This window comes from Balaenoptera ricei, chromosome 13 (genome assembly GCF_028023285.1).
Source record: "Balaenoptera ricei isolate mBalRic1 chromosome 13, mBalRic1.hap2, whole genome shotgun sequence".
Classification (NCBI taxonomy): Eukaryota; Metazoa; Chordata; class Mammalia; order Artiodactyla; family Balaenopteridae; genus Balaenoptera; species Balaenoptera ricei.
In genome coordinates this window covers 43,959,503-43,986,726 of record NC_082651.1, presented here as the reverse complement: position 1 = coordinate 43,986,726, position 27,224 = coordinate 43,959,503, and the positions used below count along the sequence as shown (strand labels likewise).

The 27,224-nt window shown below is 44.7% G+C and overlaps 1 protein-coding gene across 2 annotated transcripts in view; it reads left to right on the top strand.

Annotated features, from left to right (window-relative positions):
- ARHGAP25 (Rho GTPase activating protein 25) overlaps positions 1–26,925 on the top strand; it is a 49,773-nt gene extending 22,848 nt beyond the window's left edge. For both annotated transcript variants that reach the window (XM_059943154.1, XM_059943155.1), the window contains 7 exons: positions 5,043–5,250; positions 10,889–11,021; positions 15,640–15,713; positions 17,559–17,680; positions 18,836–19,032; positions 21,643–22,169; positions 24,946–26,925. In XM_059943154.1, coding sequence (XP_059799137.1) covers positions 5,043–5,250; positions 10,889–11,021; positions 15,640–15,713; positions 17,559–17,680; positions 18,836–19,032; positions 21,643–22,169; positions 24,946–25,153 — 1,469 coding nt within the window. In that variant the 3' untranslated portion in view covers positions 25,154–26,925. The remainder of the gene's footprint in view (positions 1–5,042; positions 5,251–10,888; positions 11,022–15,639; positions 15,714–17,558; positions 17,681–18,835; positions 19,033–21,642; positions 22,170–24,945) is intronic.
- The last annotated feature ends 299 nt before the right edge of the window (positions 26,926–27,224 follow it).

The following is a 27,224-nucleotide window of genomic DNA, read 5'->3' as shown; positions in this document are numbered from 1 at the left end:
GAGATGGAAAGTTTGGAGTCTTTATCATATGGGTGATATTTAAAGCCGTGAGATTATGCAGTAGATGCAGATGCAGAAGGAAAGGCCTGAGACACTGCAACCTTTAGAGGACAGGGAGGAAGGAGGAATCATCCAAGGAGGCAGGGAACGAGAGGCCAAAGAAATAAATGGAGAACCAAAAGTCATGTGAGGAATTGTCTCAAGAAGGAGGGGTGATTTGCTGGGTCACATGTTGCTGATGGAGCAGTTCAGATAAAGACTAAGAATTTGACCCTGGATTTTAAAAATGTAGAGGCCATTGATTTCTTTGACAAGCCCAAGTTTGAGGAAATGCTGAGCAGAGTACGTTTAGGAGAGAAGGGACGGGCAACAGGAGGAATGGAAGACAGCAGGTAACAGCACTTTGAGAACTAGTCTGTCATGTGGCAGGCTCTGTGCCAGGAGGTAAAAATAGATGGTGAGCCAGGCGGGCTGTCTGCCTCCGAGGAGCCCACAGTCCAGTGGAAGAGAGATGCTTAACTAAATCATCATAAAGGGACACGAGAAGTGATGAAGTATGCACACGGTGCGCCATGAGCACAGCAGAGGGAGCAACAAATTCCCTCTTAGAAGAAGGTGTTTGAGTTCAGGCTGCAGGAAAATCAGGTTTCCAGGTGGGGAGGAGGGAGGGCTTTCACTCCAGAGTTTTTAAGAGAAAGACTATTTTTCCTTCTTTCTATCATAATCTCCAGCTACCAAAGAAGCTGGTCCACAGCAGATGCTCAGTCTATATTTGCCAAATGATTTCATGAGTTCCAGTGGAAGGAATTTGCAAGAAAAAGAATTGCAAAAGAAACCATTACAATAATGTGGACAGTACGAGCGAGGATAGAGAAGAGAAACAGTTTAAAGGGGATTTAAAAGGTCCTGATCTGTTAAGAAAGAAGGAGGGTTGTTGCAGATACTTCTAATGCTCATAATTTTGCTAACTGGATAGTTGAGGGCGGGTATCTTGCGTTAATGGCTTTGTACTCTCAAGGCCTAGGAAAGTGCCTGCTGCTTGACTGCTTGATTGACTGAAGGCTATTGTCTGTGGGGAAGTGTGTAGGAGAAGCAGTGATATGGGAGAGTTGGGGACGGGATGAGAGTGAGATTGGAGAAGACAGTGGGAGAACTGCCATCAGATGTTGGGCTTATAGGCACAGAAGAGGGACAGAAAGAAATGAGGGAGATAGGGATGATATATAGAGAGAGATTGGACCAGGTATGCAGATTTATGTGTCAGTTTATAGGTGATATCCAAATGCATGGAGTTGTATGAACTTTCCCAAGGATAACATCTAGAGTGAGGAGAAGTCTGAGTTAGAATGCTAGGAAATGACACACTGAAGGGACAGGTGGAGGAAGGGCAAGTACAGGAGCCTGCAGAGGAGGCTGCAGAGAGATGAGACTAGAATGAGGGTCGACGGTTTCACAGCCACATAAGGAGACAGTCTTGAGGAAGGAAGGAGAATCAATACCATCAGAGTCTTCAGAGAAGACCAGTAGAGTGTGGAATGAACATAGGTCAGATTTGGCCATTAGGAGGGCACGAGAAATCTTAGTGAGCAGATTGGATGGGAAGACGCAGCTTGTGAAACCAGGTTGAGATGGATTGAGAGTTTACATGAATAACAAGGGAAACAGTAGAGGCTATGAGAGTGGATGACTCTTTCCAGAAGTAGACATGTTTTTCTATGAGCATATTGGTGAAGAGAAGAAAGGCAGGTATTAGTTGATTGCATGAGAGCAGGAGTGGGAGATGATTCTTTAATAAATTGGTAAAGATTTAGACTCACATGCTCTTTCAATCTAAGATATAAAAGAGGATTGAAGACCTAGAAGAGGTGGAAAAGGATGGAACCCACAGTTCAAGAAATATCATCTTAGAGGGAAGCATAGGGTAATTTTCTTCCCCTGAGAGAGGACAGGCAGACGGACAGAGGAGGAAGGATAGGAGAGGCAGAGAGTGGAGACCTGGGGGTTCTCTCATGATGTCCTTCATTTAGGGAGATAAAGGAAGGAGGAGACAAGGTCACCTGCTGAGGCAGAGGGGAGGGGATTGCGTGGTGAAGATTTGGACCGAAGGTCTTATGGAGATCGGTATGCTCTGTACCTCTGTGGCCTGAGAAAGGCATGGGGGGGTGGGGTGGTAGAGATGCTGGACGGAAAAGGAATGTTGGAAAATGAGTGTCCCGGGGAGAATGACATTGAAAGGCCTGACTGTGGGCATGGGAGGAAGAGAAGATGAACATAAGACATGGATGAGAGACTCGGTTGAGGAGAAAAGCTGGTGAACTGACTGTGCAGAGGGCTGGAAGAAGGAACTTGATTCCAGATCGTCTGTCTTGGGACCTCAGAGATAGAGCTCATGTTTGACAGCTCTGACGTCCCCATGAACACCGTTCCATTGTGTTTGCAGTATCTTTCTCCATGGGGATCCAATGGGCTCCTTGAGCCCAAGTTTCAACTGCTCTGAAACACATCTGCTTCTACCTTTGAGGTGCCCTCCCTGGACCCCTCAAAGGGAATTTTACAAATGCCTCCTCGTCTATGTTTTGAGTCAGATCATTTTAATTATTTCCTTCCAGTTTGGTGAAAATATCTATCTAGCTCCTTTCACAGACAAACAGAAACCTAATGCTGTATAGTTCCTCACATCTTCTAATTGTTTCTCATTATTTTGCATGGAGTCCTTTCATTTTCATAACTTGGTAGTAAGCTAATTGAAAGCAAGAACCACATCTTACTGTCCCTCCTTTTCTGTATAACCCATTCCACGTGACCTGCTGTTAACACATGCAGGGCACTCAATAGATGTTAGTGTGAAGCTGAATTCATTTACTGATGGGGTCCCTACTATTGTTTAAACTATAGAAATGCCCAAATTGTCATGAATCACGGAAAGCACTTGCTTAAAGATTACATAATTGATTAAGTAATTCAGCAAAACTGGTTGACTATCTACCTTGGGCCAGGCCCCATGCTAAACACGATAAGGACAAGAGAACCCTCCCCATATTCCCAGCCTCAGGAAGCCTACAGTCTTGCAGAGGGCACAGTACTTACAAATGACAATAGCACAGTGGAAAAGGGATTGGGATATTACAGAAGGGATACAGGTGCACAGAGTGGCAATGGAGCCCCTCGGGCTGGGTCAGGGAAGACTTGGCAGAGGTGATGATATTGAGTCGGGACAAGGAACACATAGAATCTTAGTAGACAGGGAAGGGAGAGATGAACAGACTGCCTCAGCAAGGGCATGAAGACTGGAGAGCACTGTGGGCTTTGAGATCATCAGGTTGAGGTGCCAGATCAGGCAGAAAGGAAGGTAGGAGCCAATACAAATGCCAACCTGGTTTTCAAATTTTAGCCACAGGAATATTTAAGCAAACAGTCTCACTGAAATGCTGTAAGTAAAACAGACAACAGCCCAGCAGGTCGGGTTGGAGTAGGGAGGAGAGAGGCCCACCTGCTCAGCTCCTCTGAAATGCTCTCACCTCTCAGCATCTGAGGGGCCTCTGAGGAACCCCTGGAGTTTTGAGGGGTAATTTGAAAATCACTGCTGTGGCAAATGGGGAAGAAGTGGGTGACTATTAAAAACAAGGACAAACGTGCTCAGGTAGACCAGTTGTTTAAGTAGCAGGAGGGTTTTGAACAGTTACAGGAGAGGAGACCACAGCAGGGGGAGGTGAGAGAGGAGTCCAGCCTGGCCTAGGGCAGTGGGAAGTGGGGAGGACACGGTGGATTCCAGAGAGATAGCTGCAGCTCTTTACATGTGGCATCCGCATTAATTAGAGACTGGATAAAGGGGACCAACCAGAGAGAATCATGGGGAAAACCAAAGGGCTTTGGGAACAGTGTCCTAGCGACTGGAGTGGTCAGTGTAACAGAGCCCTAATTATGCCAGAGAGAAAGCCAGGCAGGACAGAGCTGAAACCATGACTGTCTTCTGAATCTCCAGGACACAAAGGGCACGGGGCCCTGGGGTCCCATGGGGCCCAGCCAACCAGTGTCCTGATTTATAAACTAACCTTGTTACACTGCTGGGGTGGGGAAATTATAGAGCCAAGTGCTGGCAGGGCTCGGTGGAGCTGGTCCACACATGCTGGAGGGAGGGGAGGGAAGGGAGGGAAGGGAAGGAAGGAGGGAGGGAGGGAGGGAGGGAGGGAATTACACTGAAGGCAGTGTAATTTGGAAAAATATTTTTGGAAAGCAATTTGCATACTGTAGTCACTAAAATGTTCCAACCACTTGAACTAGTAATTCTACATGTGGGGATTGGCCCTAAGGAAATAGTCCAAAAGAAGGAAAAGCCTATGTTCATCCATCCAAATGTTAATTAATCAATTAAGCAATTAATTAGGAATTACACATTGCACTATATACATTCCAGGAACTCTGCTAGGGGAGTGGCCATGTTCGCTGTGGCAATGCTCATAATAGTAGAGCCCGGTAAACAACGTAAATTATTTAAAATGCCGCAGTGGTTTAATACAGTATGAGACATCCGTATGATAGACTATTATGCTTTAATGCTACATGACACAAGCAGAATTCAAAATGGCCTGCTTGCTTCTCTTGAGTTTACTGCCTGGGCTTGAATTCTGACGGTACTGTGTCCTGGCACCTGACCTTGGCAAGTTCATTAACACTTCTAAGGCTCAGTATCTTTCATAGGATGGCGGGCACAATGATACCAACATCTCATGGGATTCCTGTCAAGATTAAATGAGAAAAGGTGTACAAATTTAGTACGATTCCTAGCACAAAACAAGCACTCATTAAAAGTGAGTTGTCATTTTAAATATGATAAATGTGGACAAACAGAAAAAGACTGACAGACTGCTTCAAGTGGACAGCCCCCAATTTATAGCCCCAGGAAATATATCTGTGTGATTTGTCTTCTGTGTTTTGTTTAGTATCATTGCAGAAAATCAAGAAATAGACAAAGCACTTTGACCTATCAGTTCCTCCAAGGGAAGTCAGAGTGATGGGCAAGCTCTGCTTTTTTCTCTTCCCAGCGGTGTTCGGCCAGCGCTTGGATGAGACCGTGGCCTATGAGCAGAAATTCGGCCCCCACCTGGTGCCCATCCTGGTGGAGAAGTGTGCCGAGTTCATCCTGGAGCACGGCCTGAACGAAGAGGGCATCTTCCGACTGCCTGGGCAGGACAACCTGGTGAAGCAGCTGAGAGATGCTTTTGACGCGGGGGAGCGGCCCTCCTTTGACAGGTATGCCGTCCTTGCCTCGCCTCCCCCGTGCCCTGCTTGGCTGAGAGGACCTCGCTCTACCAGTTGAGCTATGGGACTCGCACAAATGCTTCCAAAAGCCCTGGTTTGCAACAGAAAGAACCTTTTGTTTTGCTCATAACTCAGAATTTGGGAGCCTGGAACACAGTTAGAGGAGCATTCTGACCATTTAGGCGAGAGATGATGTGAACTAGAGCTAGGGCCTTGCAGGGCAGTCAAGAGGTGTTTAGGATATGGTGGGAGGGGAAGGGTGGACCAAGGGAGAAAGATGGGACTTAGCTCAAGGCACGCATTTCGGAGCGGATGAGGGGTGGAGAATTGCTGAGCTGGCTGTGCCGACTCTGGGTGGTGGATAAGGCACCATGTCTATATCCAAGGGCTCCATGGTCTTCCTCAGCTTTCCAGAAATGGCCAGAGCCAGGACTTCTTGTTAACTTGGGAGACCACATTTCTGTGCAACTCTGAACTTGGTTCTGAACTCTTTGGGAGGGAGTGCATGCCAACATCTTGGCGTTCTCCCAATCTCCTCTGTGGAGGTTGCCCAGTCCTGTTCGGGGCATTTCAGGCGCAACGACATTTCTTCCACCATCCCCCTCCCGCCCCTGCTGCTACAGCCACCCTGCCAAGGTTTCCTTCTCTGCCCTGCTCAGAAGGTACAACCGCCACCCGACATTGTACACTTTCTGTCTGTTGTGCAATATTTGCCCCAGTTGCCTGCACGCGCTTGTCCTGCTGGCAAGAAAGAGCCACTGTTCTTTCCAAATCGGCAGCCCATAAACCAAGATTCAGTGAGACGGGCCTGAACTCTTCCAGTTTCCAAAGGCTGAAATCCCCCCAAGAGCTTATTTACGAGAGAGGACTCGGGCTGATCCTGGGAAAATCGTGAACAGCTAAGTGTGGTGCTGTGTGGACCATCTCACCCTCCCTCTCCCTCACCTCCCACTCCAATCACCAACGATGCCCACCCTCCCTCGGAAGCATCTCTGAGACCCGTCTGTTTCTCTCCATTCTCACAGCCACTGTCTTAGTTTGGATCACCATATGTCTGTCTTTGCTGCCCTTGGCATGCAATAGGTTAACTTACCAAGGTGCTGTATTTTATCAGGAAAGCAACAGGTGAAGATGTTACTGGAACTAGAGCAGGTTATGGCCATCAAATTTAGAGAGCTTTCAGCAGGACCCTAAATCACATTTCATTGTCAGGCACCGATTCAATCAAGTTCACTACCTTTATATTCACTTTTCTTTTTATGTTTTTAACTAGCTTTATGTTGATCAAAAAATACAGATGGGTTGCTGCTAAGGCAATGAGAACAGTCGGCCAGGAGGACCAGAGGTGATTGTGGGGATTGCCAAACACCTGCCCAAGGCTTCAGCTTCTGCATCTGTAAAGTCAGCCTGGGTGGTAGACTTGGAGTCTTTGATTCTGTGAAATATTTGGGGCTGGAGGGAGGAGAGCTACCACACCTTGTCATGATAGCTCCACCCCCTAGAACTGAGGAAAAGAGTTTACACATCCAGAAATAGGAAGGGTGACCTGTGGCTCTTCGGAATCCTCCCAGGGATGACTCTTGGGTCCACGTGACCCGTGTGGGTACTCACCTAGATCCTCTACATAGTTCATGTATGCAGTTCCACCAGAGATCCCCCAAACTGCCTCACTAGAATGAAGAAAAACAAAGGCGCTCTTACTTGGTAGAGTCTACTGGATGTATCTGGCGCTCATTAAACATATAAACATTATGGGATGGCTATCCATCTACTGGGATGGATACTGCCAATACACAATACACTCCCCATACCTATATTTCTGTGAGAAAAGGACAGACATGCCACATTAGAAGGTCAGTGCTACAAGGGAAGGGTAGGCAGACCACCTGAGAGGCCCTGGCTAATCTCTGATGGGTCAGGCGTTGAACTCAGAAGTTCATATAACATCATATAAGAATGTTCCATTAGGTTGGAGGAAAAGCAGACTCAGGAAAAATCATGCTGGAAACTTAGATTATAAGCATGACATCTGATCCAGCTCTGTTACAATGGGGGCACAAACATTAAACCAAAAATTTAAAGACATAACTGTAGACTTTCCATTGTGTTAAATGCCAAAAAATGAAAAATAGATGGTATTAATGCCATTTTTCATCTATTTTTCATTTCATTTCATTTTTTCATCATTTTTCACTTCAACAGGGGGCTTTTGACATGGTCTGCTGGATTTAGAATGCCTCCCCAAAAATGACACTTAAGCTGAGACAATAAACAAGCCTGAGGACTTAGCCAGACCAAGCAGCATTATCTTCCCCCGGCAATATGAATTAGGAAGCTTTCTGTGGGTTGCAATATTCTACGATGATTTAGATGGCTAATGTGTTTTTTGATGATAATGTTGAGGTATCAATCCTATATGTGTGGTTACAACCCCTTTCTCTTTTCTAATGTTGGCTATTAGTTTCTCCTGATTGAACTATCTATAGAGTTTGTCTTTTTATTTATTTATTTATTTATTTATTTATTTATTTATTTATTTATTTAATTTATGGCTGTGTTGGGTCTTCATTTCTGTGCGAGGGCTTTCTCTAGCTGTGGCAAGCGGGGGCCACTCTTCATTGCGGTGCGCGGGCCTCTCACTATCGCGGCCTCTCTTGTTGCGGAGCACAGGCTCCAGACGCGCAGGCTCAGTAGTTGTGGCTCACGGGCCTAGTTGCTCTGCGGCATGTGGGATCTTCCCAGACCAGGGCTCGAACCCGTGTCCCCTGCATTGGCAGACAGATTCTCAACCACTGCGCCACCAGGGAAGCCCCGAGTTTGTCTTTTTTTATTGCTCTTTCTCTTCAAAATTTCTGGTTCTTGATGTATCATCTATACTGTTTTTGTCATTTCAAATTCTTTGTTTTCCATATTTGTTCTGTGGGTATGTTTTGAGTGTTGGGGGCTGTGCCAGTGACGGACAGTGCATTGGAGAATGGAGTCGTGGAGCCAGGAGGCCAGATAGGGGCTGGCAGAATCCTGGCAAAAGACCATGGCCTTCTGGAACAGGACAGGGAGTGAGGCCTAGAGGGATTCCTGGGACATTTGCAGAGTAGGATTAGAGGATGTGGGGTGAGGAAGAGACTTCAATCAAACCTGAGACCCTGGACCCTGATTAAAGCCCACTGGGTGGATTGCAATGCAGAGGATTTGGGACAAAGGAGATTTTAGGACTCAGGAGAATGCTGCTTGGGCAAAGTGTCAGCTGGCTGTTGTCCTGCCATTTTCTGGGGAACTTGTCCTGCATTTTGACGAGAGGGCTCTGCCAAGGTATTTTTAGGCAGTGACTCAGCAGGGAAGGCTTCTCCAGAATCCCCGCCTTAAGTGAATGGTCCCCACCCCCGATTTCCTGAGGGCAGCAGTGGAGCAGAGGCAGGACTCTGTGCTAGCTCAAGTTCTTCTTTGGAGGTGGAGTTCACAGGCTGCAAAGTGGGGAACCTTTCCAGAAGACAGTTCCAACCACTGGCTGTCAAAAACCCAAAAGAAAACATTTACATGAAACGTCAAGATAGAGAGCTCCGCAGTCAAGCCTCGATGTTCTGGTTTCTGAGGCCTCAAATGCCTGCCTTCTTCTCCTGCCCAAATCCACCCCTCCCGGCCCTCCTCCAGGATGTGATCCCACCCAGCCCAGCCGCTTCTATGTCCCCATTGCTGAAGCCCAAGAGACACTCAGATCGGCTGGACCTCTTGCCCCATCACAGCTTTTCACAGTACTACTGGGAGTGTCTCTTACAGATACAAGTTTTTCTTTTTCTTTCTTTCTTTTTTTTTATTGAAGTATAGTTGATTTACAAAGTTTCAGGTGTATAGCAAAGTGATTCATTTATATAAATATGTGTTTGTGTGTGTATATATATATTTACATATGTATATATGTATTCCTTTTCAGATTCTTTTCCATTGTAGGCTATTACAAGATATTGACTATCATTCCCTGTGCTATACAGTAGGTCTTTGTTGTTTAGCTATTTTATATATAGTATTGTGTATCTGTTAATCCCAAATTCCAATTTATCCCTCCACCCCCCATTTCCCCTTTGGTAACCATGTTTGTTTTCTATGTCTGTGAGTCTATTTCTGTTTTGTTAATAAGTTCATTTGTATCAATTTTTTTAAAGTTTCCACATATAAGTGATATCGTATGATATTTGTCTTTCTCTGTCTGACTTACTTCACTTAGTATGATAATCTCTAGGTCTATCCATGTTGCTGCAAATGGCATTATTTCACTCTTTTTTATGGCTGAGTAATATTCCACTGTGTATACATACCACATCTTCTTTATCCATTCATCTGTCAATGGACACTTAGGTTGCTTCCATGTCTTCGCTATTGTAAATAGTGCTGCTATGAACATTGGAGTGCATGACCAGTTTTTCTTGATATCAAATAAATATTTTTCACTAATGAGTTTCAAGTATATGGTATACTCAGACTCATTTTCTCTTATAGAGCTGCGGAATAAACACAATAGCTCCATATACCAGGGATCAGCAGACTTTTCTTAAAGGGCCACATATGAAATATTTAGGCTTTGCAGGCCAGACAGTCTCTGCTGCAGCTACTCAACTCTGTTCTTATACAAGAATTCAGCCAAAGACAATACAAAAATGAATGAGCATGGCTATGTTCCTGTAACACTTTATTTATGGATGCTGAAACTCAAATTTCACATGATTTTCACATGCCATGAAATATTCTCCTTTTGAGTTTTTTCCCCAACCATTTGAAAATGTTAGATCCATTCTTAGCTCACAGGCTGTACAAATAAAGGTGATGGGCCAGGTTTGGTTCCTGGGCCATGGTTCATCCAGTCTTGTCTCCATCCTCCAGGCTGAAAGATATGCTGCCTACCCCATGCTCTAATTCCTCATCAGTCTTCCGATCTTGTCTGAAGAGTTTCCTAGGGTTCCCCAATTCTGCGTTGGGTGTCCCTTTTCTACATTTCCATGCAGTCTCAAGTCCTGGACTTCCTTGTCATCTCACTAACCACACAGTATTGTAATGACTTGGTAACATTTGAGTCTTCATAGCTCTGTCACTCCATGAGGACAGGGATCCTGTGGGTCCCTCAGGTTCACTGCTGAAACCCCAGTGCCTGACATAATGTCTTGCACCTAGTAGGTTCTCTCAACACATTGGTTGAATAAATGATTGTGTGAATATATGAATGAATCCCAGACCTATTTTAAGCTCTCTGATAGACTAAAGAGATCAATGGGTCATAGCTATAAGGAGTTACCACATGAAAAACTAGAGACTAAGTAGAGAATGCTCAATTGTACTCTGTGACTTGGAGAAAGAAGAAAGCAATGAAGACTAGAATAGTTTAACAGGCTTATTGGAAGAGTAGACCTTAAACTTATCTTTGAGGCAGTTAGGTAGAAGAGATAAAGGAAAAGGTGTTGGGGGTTATTATTCCAGAAGGGGCAGTTGCAAAAATATTTTGGTCAGATACATCTTTATCAGACTCTACTCCTCTGCAAAATGTCTTTGTGGAAGCTGGGATCTTATTCAGTGGATCACCAAGGGGGAGGTGAGGAGAGTTCTGGAGGTTTGTTTTCAAAAAACATTGTTTGTTTTTTTCCAGAGATACAGATGTGCACACGGTAGCCTCCCTGCTGAAGCTCTACCTCCGAGACCTCCCAGAGCCAGTGGTTCCCTGGAGCCAGTATGAGGGGTTTCTGCTCTGCGGGCAGCTCATGAATGCAGATGAGGCAAAGGTTTGTATCTCAATAGAGTTAGTTGTCCTGCTTCGGAAGAAGGTGAGGGTTACTGAACACTATTCTGGTAGGCAAGCAACAGTGGGTCATGGGTGAACCCCATAACTTTTGGTGAGATACTTTGTCAAACTGGAACTCTCAGCAACAAAAGTCCAATGAAGCCAATCATGGTGACAGCCTTTATGGGATGTTGCACTCCAACAAAGTACTGGACTATCATTAAATACCCCCAAGTCACTCTAAAATTAGTAAGAGAGTGAGGATGCTTCTGAGAAGGGTTTCAAGCAATATGGCCTTGCTAAGACCCGCTGGGACAAAAAGACAGACTGACCCACCTGGAGGGCAGGTGAGAGGTCCAAATGTTCTAGATCTGCGATGACCATGCGTGTCATGCATGGGTATACAAGAAACACATGTGCCAGGGAGAGGAAGGACAAGAGCTTTTCTTGGTTCCTTTCAGCTGCAGCTGCCTGTAGGGTCTGCAGTCCCCATCTGCAGCATCATGCAGCTCCTCACCAGCAGGAATTTTGATCCTTGTGTAAATTGTTTCCTTAAAGCCCTGATAGTCAACATGTTAAACAAACTAACCAACCAGCAAAAGAAAACCTGACTGACAACAAACTAGCCAACCAGCAAAAGAAAACCTGACTGACAACAATAAAACTATTATGGTTTTTTTTTTTTTTAATTTATTTATTTTATTTATTTATTTTTGGCTGTGTTGGGTCTTCATTTCTGTGCGAGGGCTTTCTCCAGTTGCGGCAAGTGGGGGCCACTCTTCATCGCGGCGCGCGGGCCTCTCACTATTGCGGCCTCTCTTGTTGCGGAGCACAGGCTCCAGACGTGCAGGCTCAGTAGTTGTGGCTCACGGGCCTAGTTGCTCCGTGGCATGTGGGATCTTCCCAGACCAGGGCTCGAACCCATGTCCCCTGCATTGGCAGGCAGATTCTCAACCACTGCGCCACCAGGGAAGCCCCTATTATGGTTTTTAACCGAGATTTGCAAAACTAAATGGCCCATGAATGCATTTGTTACACAGCTAATAAAGGGGTCTAACTGCCCACTTTGGGGAGGTTAGTGTTTAGCACTACTATGTTAAAAGTTCTCCCTGGTGGCGCAGTGGTTGAGAATCTGCCTGCCAATGCAGGGGACACGGGTTCGAGCCCTGGTCTGGGAAGATCCCACATGCCGCGGAGCGACTAGGCCCATGAGCCACAACTACTGAGCCTGCGCGTCTGGAGCCTGTGCTCTGCAACAAGAGAGGCCACGACAGTGAGAGGCCCGCACACCGCAATGAAGAGTGACCCCCACTTGCCGCAACTGGAGAAAGCCCTCTCACAGAAACGAAGACCCAACACAGCCATAAATAAATAAATAAATAAAATTAAAAAAAAAAAAAAAGTCCTCTCTGGCAAAGTGGTGCACAGAAAAACTTGCAATGAATTTAACTTTGATTTTGCCATTTAGCAAATGATGCATCTTCTGTGAGACTCAGTTTATTTACTTAGCCCGAGAGAACTTTCTACAATGATGGAACTGTTACATAACTGCACGGTCCAATGTAGTAACCACTAGCTATATGTGGCCACTAGCACTTGAAATGTGGCTAGCACAACTGAAGAACTAAGTTTCTAATTTTATTTTATTTTATTTTATTTTATTAATAGTCACATGTGTCAAGTTGCTGTTGTATTAGACAGCACAAACTTAGACACATTTCATAATAACAGGATCATTTTGAGGACCATGGGATATGTGTCACAAGTGAGTGACATTTTAAAATTATTGATTCAAGGGGATGTTTAGTCTCTGCTCTACTTCTGAATTTATTATATAGTATGCTCCCAGAAAAAGTATATATATATATAATACACACACACATATGTGTGTGTGTGTATGTGTGTATATATATATATATGTATGTATATATATATATATATATATATATATATATATATATATATATATATATATATAAAATCATTGAAGAGATAGTGCCCTAGCCCTGGAAGAAAGTACAGCTGTGAGAACTTCCATCCTGATTGAGAGGGAGGAGCCTCACAATTTAAGTAGATCCTGGTACAAGAAAAAAGTGGTTTTATATTTTAGCATTAGGAAAGAAAGAGCACGATAAGGATGCAACTAACACACTATAGCCTTTGTAGCTATTTTCCAACACAAAAATTAGGTTGCATGATCTGATTTTAGGATATTTTGTGTATGGTTTATGAATTTTGGGGGGGTTAAAAGAGGATATGGAAAGTCTTAATTTATACAGGCATATCAGCTCACCTTTGCAAAAGTAATACAATTTTATGGAATAAGGTTTAAAAGTTGGCTAAAAAGATGAATGTTTCAGGTGACATCTTGTCCCACAGCTTCAGGGAAAGGAAAGGAGGTCCATGGATGCAGTTCTGACAATCAGACTCCCACCCCTGAACTTCCTTGATTCTCCCAACTTGCTTCTCCCAACTTTTCTCGATCTCAACATATTGGAGAGTTTCTAATCCTGGTAACACAGATTTGGACAGGGTGAGGGATCACAGCCTCTCTCATGGGTGAACACGTGGCAGAGGCAGTCGCTGGGAGGCGTGAGTCTAAAGCAACCTTTGCAAAGAATTTACTTGACTAAACTGAAGAGGAGGGAATCAGTATGAAGCAGGCATTCTAGATCCAGTGGGGCTGCACCAAGTCACTGCATGCAGGCCGACAGGCCATAGGGTGCATTTTCTCCTGGAGGAGGTGCTTACGTTTGAGGAGAGCCTGTGTGTCTCATGTGCACTGGTGCCCTTTTACAATCATGATGTTGTAGACGGTGACTGCAGACTCTATAGGCACTGTGAGAGAAAAGAACAAAGAAAATTCTCTGTCCTTCCTCTTCCTGGCACTTGCATTCCTTGTATGACTGTCTCTAACATTCAGTGTCATCATGAAGCTATAACCTTCGGGCCTCTCACCTGCCTTCCAGCTTGGTCAGTCTGTCCCTGGGTTCTAGCAGCTCCCAGCGAAACCATATCGCGTGAAACCTCAGTTCTCAGAAACATCCTCCTTCTCACAACACTTTTAAAGTGACTTGGGGGGCATTTGGTTCTGGTCGAATTCTTTATTGGAGAGTTACAGCTCAAGCATTTATGAAGCAAACAGTTATTGTGAGTATGGTTATCAAATAGTTCTTGCCTTAGAGTAGCTCTGAGTCAGGGAGGAGGGCATAATCGCAGATGAATAAAAAAATACAAGGTACCAAAACCAGTGAACCTCTCCAGGCTACTCTTGCAACTTCCTGTGGATTTATAGTTATTTCAAAATTAGAAGTTTTATAAAAATAAACAAATGGGACCTAATGAAACTTCAAAGCTTTTGCACAGCAAAGGAAACCATAAACAAGACGAAAAGACAACCCTCAGAATGGGAGAAAATATTTGCAAATGAAGCAACTGACAGAGGATTAATCTCCAAAATATACAAGCAGCTCGTGCAGCTCAATATCAAAAAAACAAACAGCCCAATCTAAAAATGGGCAGAAGATCTAAATAGACATTTCTCCAAAGAAGATATACAGATGGCCAACAAACACATGAAAAGATGCTCAACATCACTAATCATTAGAGAAATGTAAATCAAAACTACAATGAGGTATCACCTCACACCATTCAGACTGGCCATCATCAAAAAATCTACAAACAATAAATGCTGGAGAGGGTGTGGAGAAAAGGGAACCCTCTTGCACTGTTGGTGGGAATGTAACTTGATACAGCCACTATGGAGAACAGTATGGAGGTTACTCCAAAAACTAAAAATAAAGCTACCAAACGACCCAGCAATCCCACTACTAGGCATATACCCTGAGAAAACTGTAATTCAAAAAGGGTCATGTACCACAATGTTCATTGCAGCTGTATTTACAATAGCCAGGACATGGAAGTGTCCATTGACAGATGAATGGATAAAGAAGATGTGGCACATATATACAATGGAATATTACTCAGCCATAAAAAGAAATGAAATTGAGTTATTTGTAGTGAGGTCGATGGACCTAGAGTCTGTCATACAGAGTGAAGTAAGTCAGAAAGAGAAAAACAAATACCGTGTGCTAACACATATATATGGAATCTAAAAAAAAAAAAAAAAGGTTCTGAAGAACCTAGGGGCAGGACAGGAATAAAGACGCAGACATAGAGAATGGACTTGAGGGCACAGGGAGGGGGAAGGGTAAGCTGGGACGAAGTGAGAGAGTGGCATGGACATATATACACTACCAAATGTAAGATAGATAGCTAGTGGGAAGCAGCCACATAGCACAGGGAGATCAGCTCAGTGCTTTGTGACCACCTAGAGGGGTGGGGTAGGGAGGGTGGGAGGGAGACACAAGAGGGAGGAGATATGGGGATATATGTATATGTATAGCTGATTCACTTTGTTGTAGGGCAGAGGCTAGCACACCATTGTAAAGCAATTATACTCCAATAAAGATGTTAAAACACACACACACACACAAAACTACGGGAACAGGAGTGACTGCCAAAGTGTTGCTTCTGCAGAGTTGCACCAATTATGCTCCAGGGTCCCATTGCTGGCAAGTGAGCAGGCTCTTTTACTGGCATTAAAAATCTCTTCCCAGGCTCAGCAGGAGTTGATGAAGCAGCTCTCCATCCTTCCTCGAGACAACTATAGTCTCTTAAGCTACATCTGCAGGTAAGAGGCACCTGGTATCAGTTCCATAATTTTCAGCCACACCAGAAAGAATTCCCCAGTTAGAGGAGGAAAGAGTATCTCTGTGAACTCAAGAGATTCTGGTCCAGACCTCTGGAAGGTCAACTCTATTCACATAGCACTGAGGTAGTTTCCTGTGTCCCCAAGACAATTGAAAGGATCCCGGAAAATCTAATCAGCATAAAAAGGAAACATGCTTCCTCCTTCAAGCCTGCCCCAGTGCTGCCCACAGTCCTGGGACAGGCATTAGAACTCAGAATTCTTATAATGTTTCTAGAATCATCTCCCATCTTCCTGTCTCTGGACCATAACTTAGCACCCCAGAGACATTCATTCCAGGCCACCTTTCTTAATTCCCTTTCTGAGGACAGACCTGCTATGTGCTGTCTCTGTGGCAACACATAGCATGTGGATTGACCCAGATCTGGCTGAGTTGGGAGCCTGGATCTCCATGTCAGACATAGCTGAAATTTATCTTTATTTTTTTTAATTTATTTATTTTATTTATTTATATTTGGCTGCGTTAGGTCTTTGTTGCTGCACGCGGGTTTCTCTAGTTGCGGCACGCGGGCTTCTCATTCCTGTGGCTTCTCTTGTTGTGGAGCACAGGCTCTAGGCGCACAGGCTTCAGTAGTTGTGGTGCATGGGCTTAGTTGCTCCGCGGCATGTGGTATCTTCCCGGACCAGGGCTCGAACCCGTGTGCCCTGCATTGGTAGGCGGATTCTTAACCACTGTGTCACCAGGGAAGCCCTAGTTTTATTTATTTTTTTAATAATTTTTTGTAGTTTCCAGATGATAAAAGAGTTACACATGCTTGATTTGGAAACTAGGAGAATATAAAATACTGTAAATAGATGAACATTTCCCCAAATCCCCTCACCCAGAAAAAGTCACTATTAATATTTGAGTGTGTTTCCTTCTGAATGTTTTTGTCTCTGTGATAGATCATCACATGCATCAATATAAATATAGGGAAACAATTTTTATACCAAATTAGAAATATATTTTTAAATAGAGAATATATATATACTTGTATCCTGCTTCTTTTAGCTAAATGTTGTATAGTGAGCATTTTCCTATGTCACAAAGTAGGATTATACATGACTCTATAATATTCCATAATGTTTCCTCATTTGGACACCCTCCCGCCACTTATTTGATAATTTCTCCGTATTTGGAATTTTATGTTGCTTCAGCCGATTTACTTATAAATGGTTTTTAGAGACAGTATTTAGAAGTGTTTTTTTCTGATCTTTTCAGGTTTTTAAAATAGTGAATCTGAGAGCTTCATTCCTCAAATAGGTGGGATTACAGCAAAAATTCAGTGTTAGTTTTTGAGCACTTGCTGAGAATTTGAGATGCTTGGTGGTGTAACCTGAGGATGAGACCAAGGAGGTACCATGAATTCCCATTTCTGAGATCTTCCCACGATGAAGTTCTCTTCTCTGGAGACTCAGCTGGGATAGGTGCTGAGAGCCTGGGAGAGAAGCCTGTAAAGTCAGGACCAGGGATAGTCAAACACCCATTTTAGTCCTTCTTGTCTCCTCTTAGCTCCCTGAACTGGACCCTGTCTCCTGCCGATGTGACTCCTCACCCACCCCTGGCCCCAGTGCCACCATCAGCAGCTGGGTTGCTTGTGTCTCTTCTTCCTTGATCTTGAATCTTTCAGGGGGAAGCTAAATTCTTGTAGTCAGAGCAGACTGGTCCCATTCCTGAGACCAGAAGGAAAGAGTTGAGACCCACCTCTGGGATCCTGTGGGTACCTGGAAGTGCTTCCTTGTGGCAACTTCCTATTTCCTACTCTGGGATTTCCTGGTTGCCCACAGGTTTCTCCATGAAATCCAGCTGAACTGTGGAGTTAACAAGATGAGTGTGGACAATCTGGCTACTGTGATTGGTGTGAATCTCATCAGGTCGAAGGTCGAAGACCCTGCTGTGATCATGAGAGGTACGCTGGTCCTGTGGTGAAGGTAGGGGCAGAAGAAGTAAAGACAGTGACATCGCTACCAAATTGCTCTGCAATTTGCCAAGCATTTTCCGTTGATCATCTTGTCTGAGTTGTAAAATAGCCCTGTGAAATAAGCAGGCAGGAATTATGTTCATTTTCCAGGTTACAGCAGAGCAGAGAGGTTAAAGATTTACCAGTCATCACACAGTATGATAGGCTAGCACGAAAACAGTTAGCTGGTGTTTCTTAGTCTCTTAGTACTTTTAAACATCCTTAGCCAGAGAGAGCAAACAAGTGTGATTTTTTTTTTTTTTTTTTTTTTTTTTTTTTTTTTTTTAATAAGAACTGTTTCCAGTTTTTTAAATTTATTTTTATCTGTGGCTGTGTTGGGTCTTCGTTTCTGTGCGAGGGCTTTCTCCAGTTGCGGCAAGCGGGGGCCACTCTTCATCGCGGTGCGCGGGCCTCTCACTGTCGCGGCCTCTCTTGTTGCGGAGCACGGGCTCCAGACGCGCAGGCTCAGTAGTTGTGGCTCACGGGCCTAGTTGCTCCGCGGCATGTGGGATCTTCCCAGACCAGGGCTCGAACCCGTGTCCCCTGCATTGGCAGGCAGATTCCCAACCACTGCGCCACCAGGGAAGCCCCAACAAGTGTGATTTTATAAGGCAACTCCCAAAGAGGCTACTTGTAAAGCTGCGCTGAAAAGACTTCTGAGGTAGTGTCTTGGTTCAGTGAACAAGAGTCCTGACACAGAGTACTGATGTCTGCCGTGGTTTGGGGGAGGCAGTATGCCTGGTACGCATTCTCTATGCGTGCAATAAGAAATCAGATGTCATACTGAGGATCACATCAACAGAGAAAGATGTCTTCATTTTCTTTCCTGTCGTATTGCCTATAAACTGATCAAAGACTGATCCAGAGGACTGTAGGCCGAAAATAACCCTCTTTCGCCCCACTGCCATATCCTTCTTCTATCCCATCCCATTCACCACAATCTCCTACCCCAAGCAATTAAGAAGGGTCCTGTGAGGAGAAAATGGGGTCCTTTGGGGCCATGTGGTTTTAGAGTCAAGTTTAGAGACATCTCATGGGTGGAGAAACTTGAGGACCACCTGCCCCATGGTCCAGCACTACAAATGTCTTTCTTCTTTCTTTCAGGGACTCCTCAAATCCAAAGAGTGATGACCATGATGATCAGAGACCACGAAGTCCTCTTTCCCAAGTTCAAGGATGCACCCTTGTCACCCCCTGCCCCAAAAAATGACCCCAAGAAACCTCCAGTGGCGCGAAGCTCTGTGGGCTGGGATGCCACTGAGGACCCTCCAATTTCTAGAACAGACAGCGTCAGTAACACGGTAAGGTGCAGAGGGCCTTCCTCCTTCCATCCGACTCTTCCTTCAGTCCAGGTCATTCCATGTAAGAGCTGCTCTGGAACGGCGATTTAGGGAGCCCTGGGTGATGCTGTGGCAGTGGGCACAGCTGATATAGACCCATTTGAATGAATCTTGAAAGCCTGGCCTCTTTCAAAATCTAGTTTCTGTTGGTATCCTGGAGGTGGGATTAGTGACATGTGTGCCCATCCCCCAATGACTAAGCAATGGGAGTCCTCACTAAAGCCCACTCTAAACCCTTTCAAACTCAGTCCAGGGAAGTTCGATGGGGAAATTACATACCGCAGTGTTAATGTTCTAGTGAGAGTTGTTGAAAATTCCGGGTGAAAGTCCAGAGAGAACGGTTTCCTGCTAAGCCATGAAACGTGATTCCTTTCTCAGAGTATGTATGTGTTTGTGTAATATTTCTCATTCCCTGATAAGCAGTCTCAGCAATGTCAACCCCCTCATTTGTACTGAAGGGTTGGGGCTCACGTTCACAATGTCAAAAAACTCTGCAGACTCTGAAATTTAGACTATTTAGGCCAATAATTTGCAAAGCTCAAATATTTTAACGTATTTATAGAGGCAAATATTTTTTAAAAGAATGTGTGAACTTTATATAGCAGCTTAATTCTTTATGTGTGGTCAAGGAATGAATGTAAAATTTCCAGTTCGCCAGGTAATGTCAGTTGCCTACTGTTAATCCCGAGGATGATTAAGAATGTATTGGAAAAAAGATGGTGGTAGTTGTGATTTTTCTTGGGTGATGCCTGTCTGGACACAGTGCATTTACTAATACTCTAAAATCAAATTAATATTTAGAAATGTTTATTTCATATAATGAAATCATCCTAGACATCTTTGAGAGTAGCCATTGTTGTGCTCATTTGACAGGTTTCTGTATTTATTGTAACAGTATGGACAGCAATGGACAGGCAGTGTGCTGGGAACCTTAAACAGATCACATCTGGAGTCCTCACCATTACTCTGTAGGGCAGAATTTATCATCCACATTTTATAGCTGAGGCACTGAGTCTCAGGGAGGTTGACCAGCTGTCCCAAGATGACAGCAGTAGAATGGTCGAGAGTGGGACTTAGATCTAGTTTGCACCTCAGGGCCCAGGTCCTTCTGACTCCAGGTGGGGTTGCCAAGGCAGGTGATGAGCTAGAAGCGTCAGACAGACAGGTTGAGCTCTGATTTCTCATTTTAGGGCTCAATCTTTTCCTTTTTAATTTAATCTAAAAATACATATGCATGACTCAAGAAAGTCAAAACAAAAGAAAGAGAGATGTTTAGAACTCCTGCTCCCTCTGCTGTCTGCACCCACCTTATTCTTCCATGCCTTTATCAGTTTCTTTTTTATCCTTCCAGTGTTCCTTTTTGCAAATATAAGCAGATATGAGTGTAAATTGTTATTTACCTCCCTTTTTACACAAAGCGTAACATGTTCACTCTCTCCCTCTCCACACACACACACGCTACTGTGTATCTTGAATTTTTCTGTTTAACAGATACCCTGGAGACCTTTTCATGTCAATACATAGGCAGTACCTCATACAACCTCAAGTTTCTGGCAGATGTGTGGTGTTACATTCTGTGCATGTACCGTGATCTACTCAGCCAACCTCCATAGATGAACAGGTTTCTTTTACTCCTTTGTACTACAAACAAGGATGCAATGAATAACCTTGGCCATGCTTCATTTTGTGCTCAGGCAAATATATTTCTGGGATAAATTCCTAGAAGTATGATTGCTGAGTCAGAGGGTAAATAGATTTGTAGTATGTAATTTTGATTAACATTGTTAAACTGTGGTTGTGCCATTTTGCACTTCCACCAGCAATGCATGAAATAACCTATTTCCCTATAGTTTCGCCAGCAGAGTGTGTTGTCAGATTTTGGAGGATTGCCCATCTGTTAGATGAGAACTAATATTTCAGTAATTTTAATTTCAATTTGAGTTTTTCCTGTTATAAGAGTGTTCAAATATTTTTTTTTTACGTGTAAGGGCCAGTTGCATTTTTCCTCCATGAACTCTCTGATCTTGCTCTTTGCCCATATTTATATTAGTCTTTTTCTTCTCAATTTTTGTGAACTTTATGCATTATGGAGAGTAGCCTGTTGTCTGTGATATACATTGCAAATATTTTTGTCAGTTTGTCATTCTTTGATTTAGCATGTGGTGGTTTCTTTGTTTTATTTTTAATTTTGGGGGTCGTGGAAACACATGTGGATTGAGTTTATCAAATTATTCTTATATGGCTTCTGGATTTGGATCATAGTTAGAAAAGCCCCCCCCCCCCATTCTAAGGTTATAACAGAATCCTAGTTTAGGGTCCCTTACTACAAACAAACAATTGATTTTAGTCAGCAGTTTACCTCTAGAGCATGAGTCCCTTCAAGTATAATATCCTTTTGGAAAAATGCCACACAGATAATCAACTAATGTGACAAATTAAGAGATGGTCTTCTAATTGAGTTTCATAGGTGTGTGGCCAGGAGATACTTTCTTTCAAGTCTCTAATCCTTATCTTGGGAACGTGACACGTGTGGGAAAAACCCATGTAACATCCGTGACCACTTTTTTCTAGGCCAGCAACTCAGATGCAACCAGCCCCACTGGACAACGGCCAAGTGATGGGTGTCTAGAAGACAAAGCATCCAGGGAAAAGCCAGGAGATTGGAAGCTGCAGTCACGAAAAAGGACTCAGACGCTCCCTAACCGGAAATGCTTCTTGACATCAGCTTTGCAAGGTGCCAACAGCTGCAAAGTAGAGATCTTTAAAAATGAGTTCTGGTCATCTCCTTTGGAGGGGAAGGCAGGGGATGGGCACAGGAGAACGATGTCTCAAGATGTGCCACAGTTTTTCGACTCCCAGCGGACTTCCACCTATGATAATGTCCCCACCCAGCCGGGGTCCCCTGGGGATGAAGCCGGTACACTATCATCCCAGGCCTGTGACTCCAAGAGAGATGCTCTTGCCAGCCTAAACTCTGAAACCGGGCCTGGGAAAAAGAACTCCGGAGAAGAGGAACTTGAATCTTTGCAGAGGATGGTCCAGGAGCTGCAAAAGGAAATAGAAATACAGAAGCAAATGTATGAGGAACAGATTGAAAAGTAAGTCACATCCAGAGGGCCCTGGGCAGCCACTCGCCTTCCATCTTAAAAGCAATAGGGATTGTTCTCCTCTGCCAAAGAAGTGACATTATAAAACTTCAGTTACAGAAGATGCTATCTACAGCAGTTGGGCCTAATAAGGAACAGGGCAAAGGCATTGAGGAGATGACTAAATTAGTGAACACTCTAAGCTTTACCTTACATTCATGAAAAGTTAAATATGTAGCTTAAGTAGTTTAATCAACTGTTTCCAAACAGTGGTTGTTTAAGCATCAACATGTCTTAACGAATTAAGAGAAATTTTTAAACTTTTTATATTAATGTTATTCATCAACTCTGCAAACATTTATTGAGCATCTACTATGTGCCAGGCACCATCTCAGCTGTTAGAGAATAGCACTGAGCAAAACACACAAAAGCCCTTTTGCTTATAGAGCTTTCCTTCTAGTGGAGACAGACAGAGAATACAAAAGGGTCATTAAAACATATGCTATGTCAGATGGTGGAAAATGCTAGGGAGAGAAATAAAGCAGGGCAGGAGGTTGGGGAGCTCAGGAAGGGGGTTCCAGTGTTACATAGGGTGGTTGGGGAAGGCCTCACTGAGAAGGTGACACTCGAGCAAAGGCCTGAAGGAGGGGAGGGAACGAGGGAGGTCCATGTGGGAGGGGTTGGGGTGGGTGTGGGAGAGAGCAGGCCAGGCAGAGAGAACCAAAGTGCAGAGGCTATGGGAAGGGAGGGGTCTGGCGTGTTCATGCAGAGGAAGAGCGGTGGTTGGTGGCAGCAGGGGAGTGACTGATGGGAGAGGGCAGAGAATGCAGAGGGCCTGGTCAGCCACCTGAAAGCCTAAGTGAGGCAGAGCTTCTGGGCACCCCTGACCTGACTGAGGCTTCAATGGGTCAGGATCACTAACTCCCCACGATCTCAGACTGCAGGGGGTGAACGGAAGCGAGGCCGGTGACATGGCCATTGCCACCATTTCACACAAATCTCTAAGATGCTCGGACATGATTTGCTCACTTGAGTAGATAAACTACTTTCTTGAAATCTTTTTCACACCACTGATTTTTCCTGAGAAGAAACCTCAATCCAGATTTGCCTAAAGTCACACTAATCAAAAGTTAGTGAAATGTGAACCTAGTGGGGTTTTCGAACGACGGGTACTTTTCAGTCCATAGAGACTCAGGTACATGAAAGGAAGACTTTGGTGAACCTGTGTTCCCTGGAGAGGGCTGCCCATCTAGAACAACACATAACTTCTTGTCTAAGAAACTGAAATCAGCTGTTTGTAGACTCTGAGACTTGGGTGACATCTTGGCAGTGACCAAGGCAACCCCAGAGCAGACACTGAGCCCCAGTTTCTAGCACAGGGGTCATTGACAGGGTGGGGAAAAACTGGCTGCCATTTAGGTGGCCACTCCTCCTGAAGGGAACAAAGTCTTCTGAATCCGCTGTCCCATTCCATCCTTGGGAGAGGAAGGAGAATTAACAGTCTACAGTGCCTGCTCTAAGCTTCATGCTTCAGACACGCCTTCTCATATAATCCCCTCAGTTATCCCGTGAAATAGGTAATACCCCCATTTTACAGAAGAAATGGGAGTTTAGGAAGTATAAAAAGGTTGCACAGCTAGTCATTGGTGGGACTGAGATTTGAACTCGGGTCAGCCAACCTCCCAAACCCACTCAGATTCTACCTCTCCACTGGAAGCAGTGGTCAAGATCTAGCATGGTGTCTCTTTTGAGGTTGCCCCCCAAAACAAGAAGGATATGGAGGACTCAGAGAAGAAAACTAAATTTGTAATGGGTGGAATTCCAGAGGAATGAGACTAATTTGGCTTTAAGAAGAAACAGGCAGGGGTAAGCAAGGCTCTGAAGAGAGGCCGTTGCCTGCAAAATGGACCAAGGCCCTGGAAGATAGAAGCCAGAGATGGGCTCAAACAGGAGCTCAAGTCTCCGTATAAAAATGAGCAGGGCATTGGGTAGCAGGGAAGCAGCATCTCACAGAATGAAATTCTGAAGCCAATTTCCAATCATAGTCTCCTCATAGGCCTGAAATTCCCTCCTTTGGCTCAAAAATGTCATATGTACTCTCATTCCCAAGGGTTAATTCAGCACAGCCTGGAGGGAGAGAGATGCGCACCTGAGACTAGACTAGGATTTTGGCCAGTAACGATGAAAATCCTGCGAATTCGGGAATCCAACAGATCCTTCACTTGGAGTGGGATTCAGAAACAAGGGTGGGCCTGACAAGACAGTTGCTCCCAAGGGGCAGCTCCCCCAAATTCTCCAAATCTTGGTCCCCAGGAGCCTTCATAAGAGAAGGCTCTGGTCCGTGCTCTGCAATGAAGCAGGATGAGAAAGCATGCATGTGTACACCGGCGCCGGGAATCTGGAATCCAGATGGGGTTCAGCAGTCAGTCAACCTTTCCACTGAGCAGGACAGATGCAAGGCGCTGTGGGGCTGTAAATATTAGAGGTGGTCTCTTCATTCAAAGACTTTATTGTGTGGTGGGAGATACAAAACACAAAACGATGTGAAAAACAACACAAGAGATGTCATGAGATGGATGACAAATGACAAAAAAGGGGACAGGCTCTGGGAATTCAGGTTAACTGGGAAGTCCTCCTGTCGGGGATGGGACATAACTAGGAGGTACAGGTTGGAGATGGGTCTTGGGATGTGGAAGGTAAAGTGGACAGAGGGGGTTGAGGGAAAGGCTGAAGGGAAGGTCTAGAGGTCCCACCCCGTCCTTTCATTCTTTTCTTTCCTTCCTCGTAGCCTTGAGACGGAAAATTATGATGTGTGGGCTAAGGTGGTGAGGCTCAGTGAAGAACTGGAGAAGGAGAAGAAGAAGTCTGCAGCCTTGGAAATCAGCCTCCGCAACGTGGAGCGCTCCCGGGAGGATGTGGAGAGGAGGAACAAGGCCTTGGAAGAGGATGTCAAGGAATTTGTCAAATCGATGAAGGAGCCCAGGACCGATGCTTGAGGGTCCCAGGAGCACCACAGAGACAGCCTGCAGAGACCCAGCAATGCTCCCTTTCTCGCTGCTAGCTGATGACCAGGAAGCAACATTCCTACCTAAGAAGGAGAGGACATTTTGGGGGGGGGAAACATCACACTTCCCAGTAAATAAATCAGTGGAGTTTGCTGGAGGATAAGGGTGAGCTGGGACTTGTGTGGACATGTCTGAGCCCCGGGGCTGTATTCAAAGGGATTGCATTACTCCACCGTGGTCTCAGGCCGAGTGAAGTGGCACCTCCCGTGGCTGAATGGAGACTCTGATGCAGGCCACATCCCAGGACCCAGGCAACAGGCTGACACCAACAGAGGCTGGACTGAGAAGTTGGTTCTTTGTTTCCTGTGTGGAACATTTCACCTAGTCAGACGGCCTTCGGGTGTCTCTGAGACACAGGGGCCAAAAATGATATTCAGCTTTTGATTTCTCAGCCATGGTGGGCTGTGTTTTGAGGGGCTGCACCTACTGAAGCCAGGACCCCATTCTGCCACCGCCCCCCCTGTGATGCAGACTCTCCAGGGCTGCCAACCTGACATTAGTATTAGGCAAAGACAAAACAAGCAGTAAATTGGATTTATGAAAGCAAAAGCGATTAGAAAATTAGATTCAAATAAAAAAAAAAAAGCAGGGCTATTGGTAATCCATACAACACCATGATGAGAGTAAAAGTCTCCCCTGCCTGGGGACAGATGCACCCCTCTCTGGGCACATGGCTTGATGAGCAGATCATGGGCCGCATTCCAATCCCACTTGCCTTTCAGAGGCCACGATTGCATAGGGCAGGCCCACTATGATGCAGCTTCCTTAGATGCTAGTTGGGTGTTTAGATAGTAACAGTCATGATAATAATATTTCTCCTATTTCCCCAAAATGCAAGTGATTTTACCCTTTAAAGGGACCTGTGGCACTAGAGAAGAGCTGGGAGAGGGCTTTCCCAGCTGACAGCTGACTTCCTTCTACATTAAGCCACCCTGGCCAAGGCCCCTGGTGAGGCCCCAGGCCTTGATAGGTAGGATGGTGGAGTCTTTAGTGATTTTTGTCATCATTCTAGTTAGGTGGTCTCCAAGCTCTTTTGACCATGTACCCCATCAATAGAAAATATTTGAACATACATTCCTCAATATAGGTATATTTATTTATTTATAAATTATACACACGTACTACTGTATTGTTATATCATAAAACATACACAGGACAAAAATTGAATAATGATGAGATAAAAACAAATATAAGTAGATATTCTCAAATGTGCTTTTAGCTCTGGAAACTCCTGGCCCAATTTCCCAGCAGGTATTACCTGTACTAATGTTACATAGTTCATCCCATTACTCCCATAATTTTCTTGAACTCTTGAAGCCACGTGGCTGAATTAGTGGTTTGGAATCTCTGGTTACACAGTGAGAGTTTAGCCTTCCACAGCATCTGTGTCTCCTCCTTTATTCCTTTCTCTCCTATCATTTTCTCCCTTTTTCTCCTCCTCTCTGTGTTTTCTTCACTCTGGTTATTCCCCACTGCCTGTGGCCATGACATATTACTCACAGAGTGAAAGGGATGGACAGGGGGTCTATGTTTCTCAGTCCTGCTACCCAGGCCCTGCTCTGCCCACCTCCAGCACCCCAAGGACCAGACTGACAGAGGATAAGGATGGCACCTAGAGCTCCTCGTAGAGACTTGCTTACAGCAGATTGGGGGCTGGGAGACTGATTTGGAACATTATTAAGTAAAGCAATAAAATATTTGATTTCCTGGAGTTGATTTGTTTTTCAGTTACAGAGTAGCAAACATAGAAACACTTCCTGAACACCTAATGTCCACTGATGAGTGTCTGTAGTTCTGCCAGACGTGTGCCATGTTCTCCCATGGGTTCCTGGCACGGACCCTTTGAATGCTAATATAGACTTGAGTATGGAAGTAGCCGACTTCACAGTTCCAAAGGGAACATTTGTTTCAAGGAGCAAAGAGGAAGCCCTGAAGCCTGTTTGCTTGGGGGTCCACGTTATAGGACCTTGCTGGGTCTCAGGCTGGGTGGAAGGCCCATGTT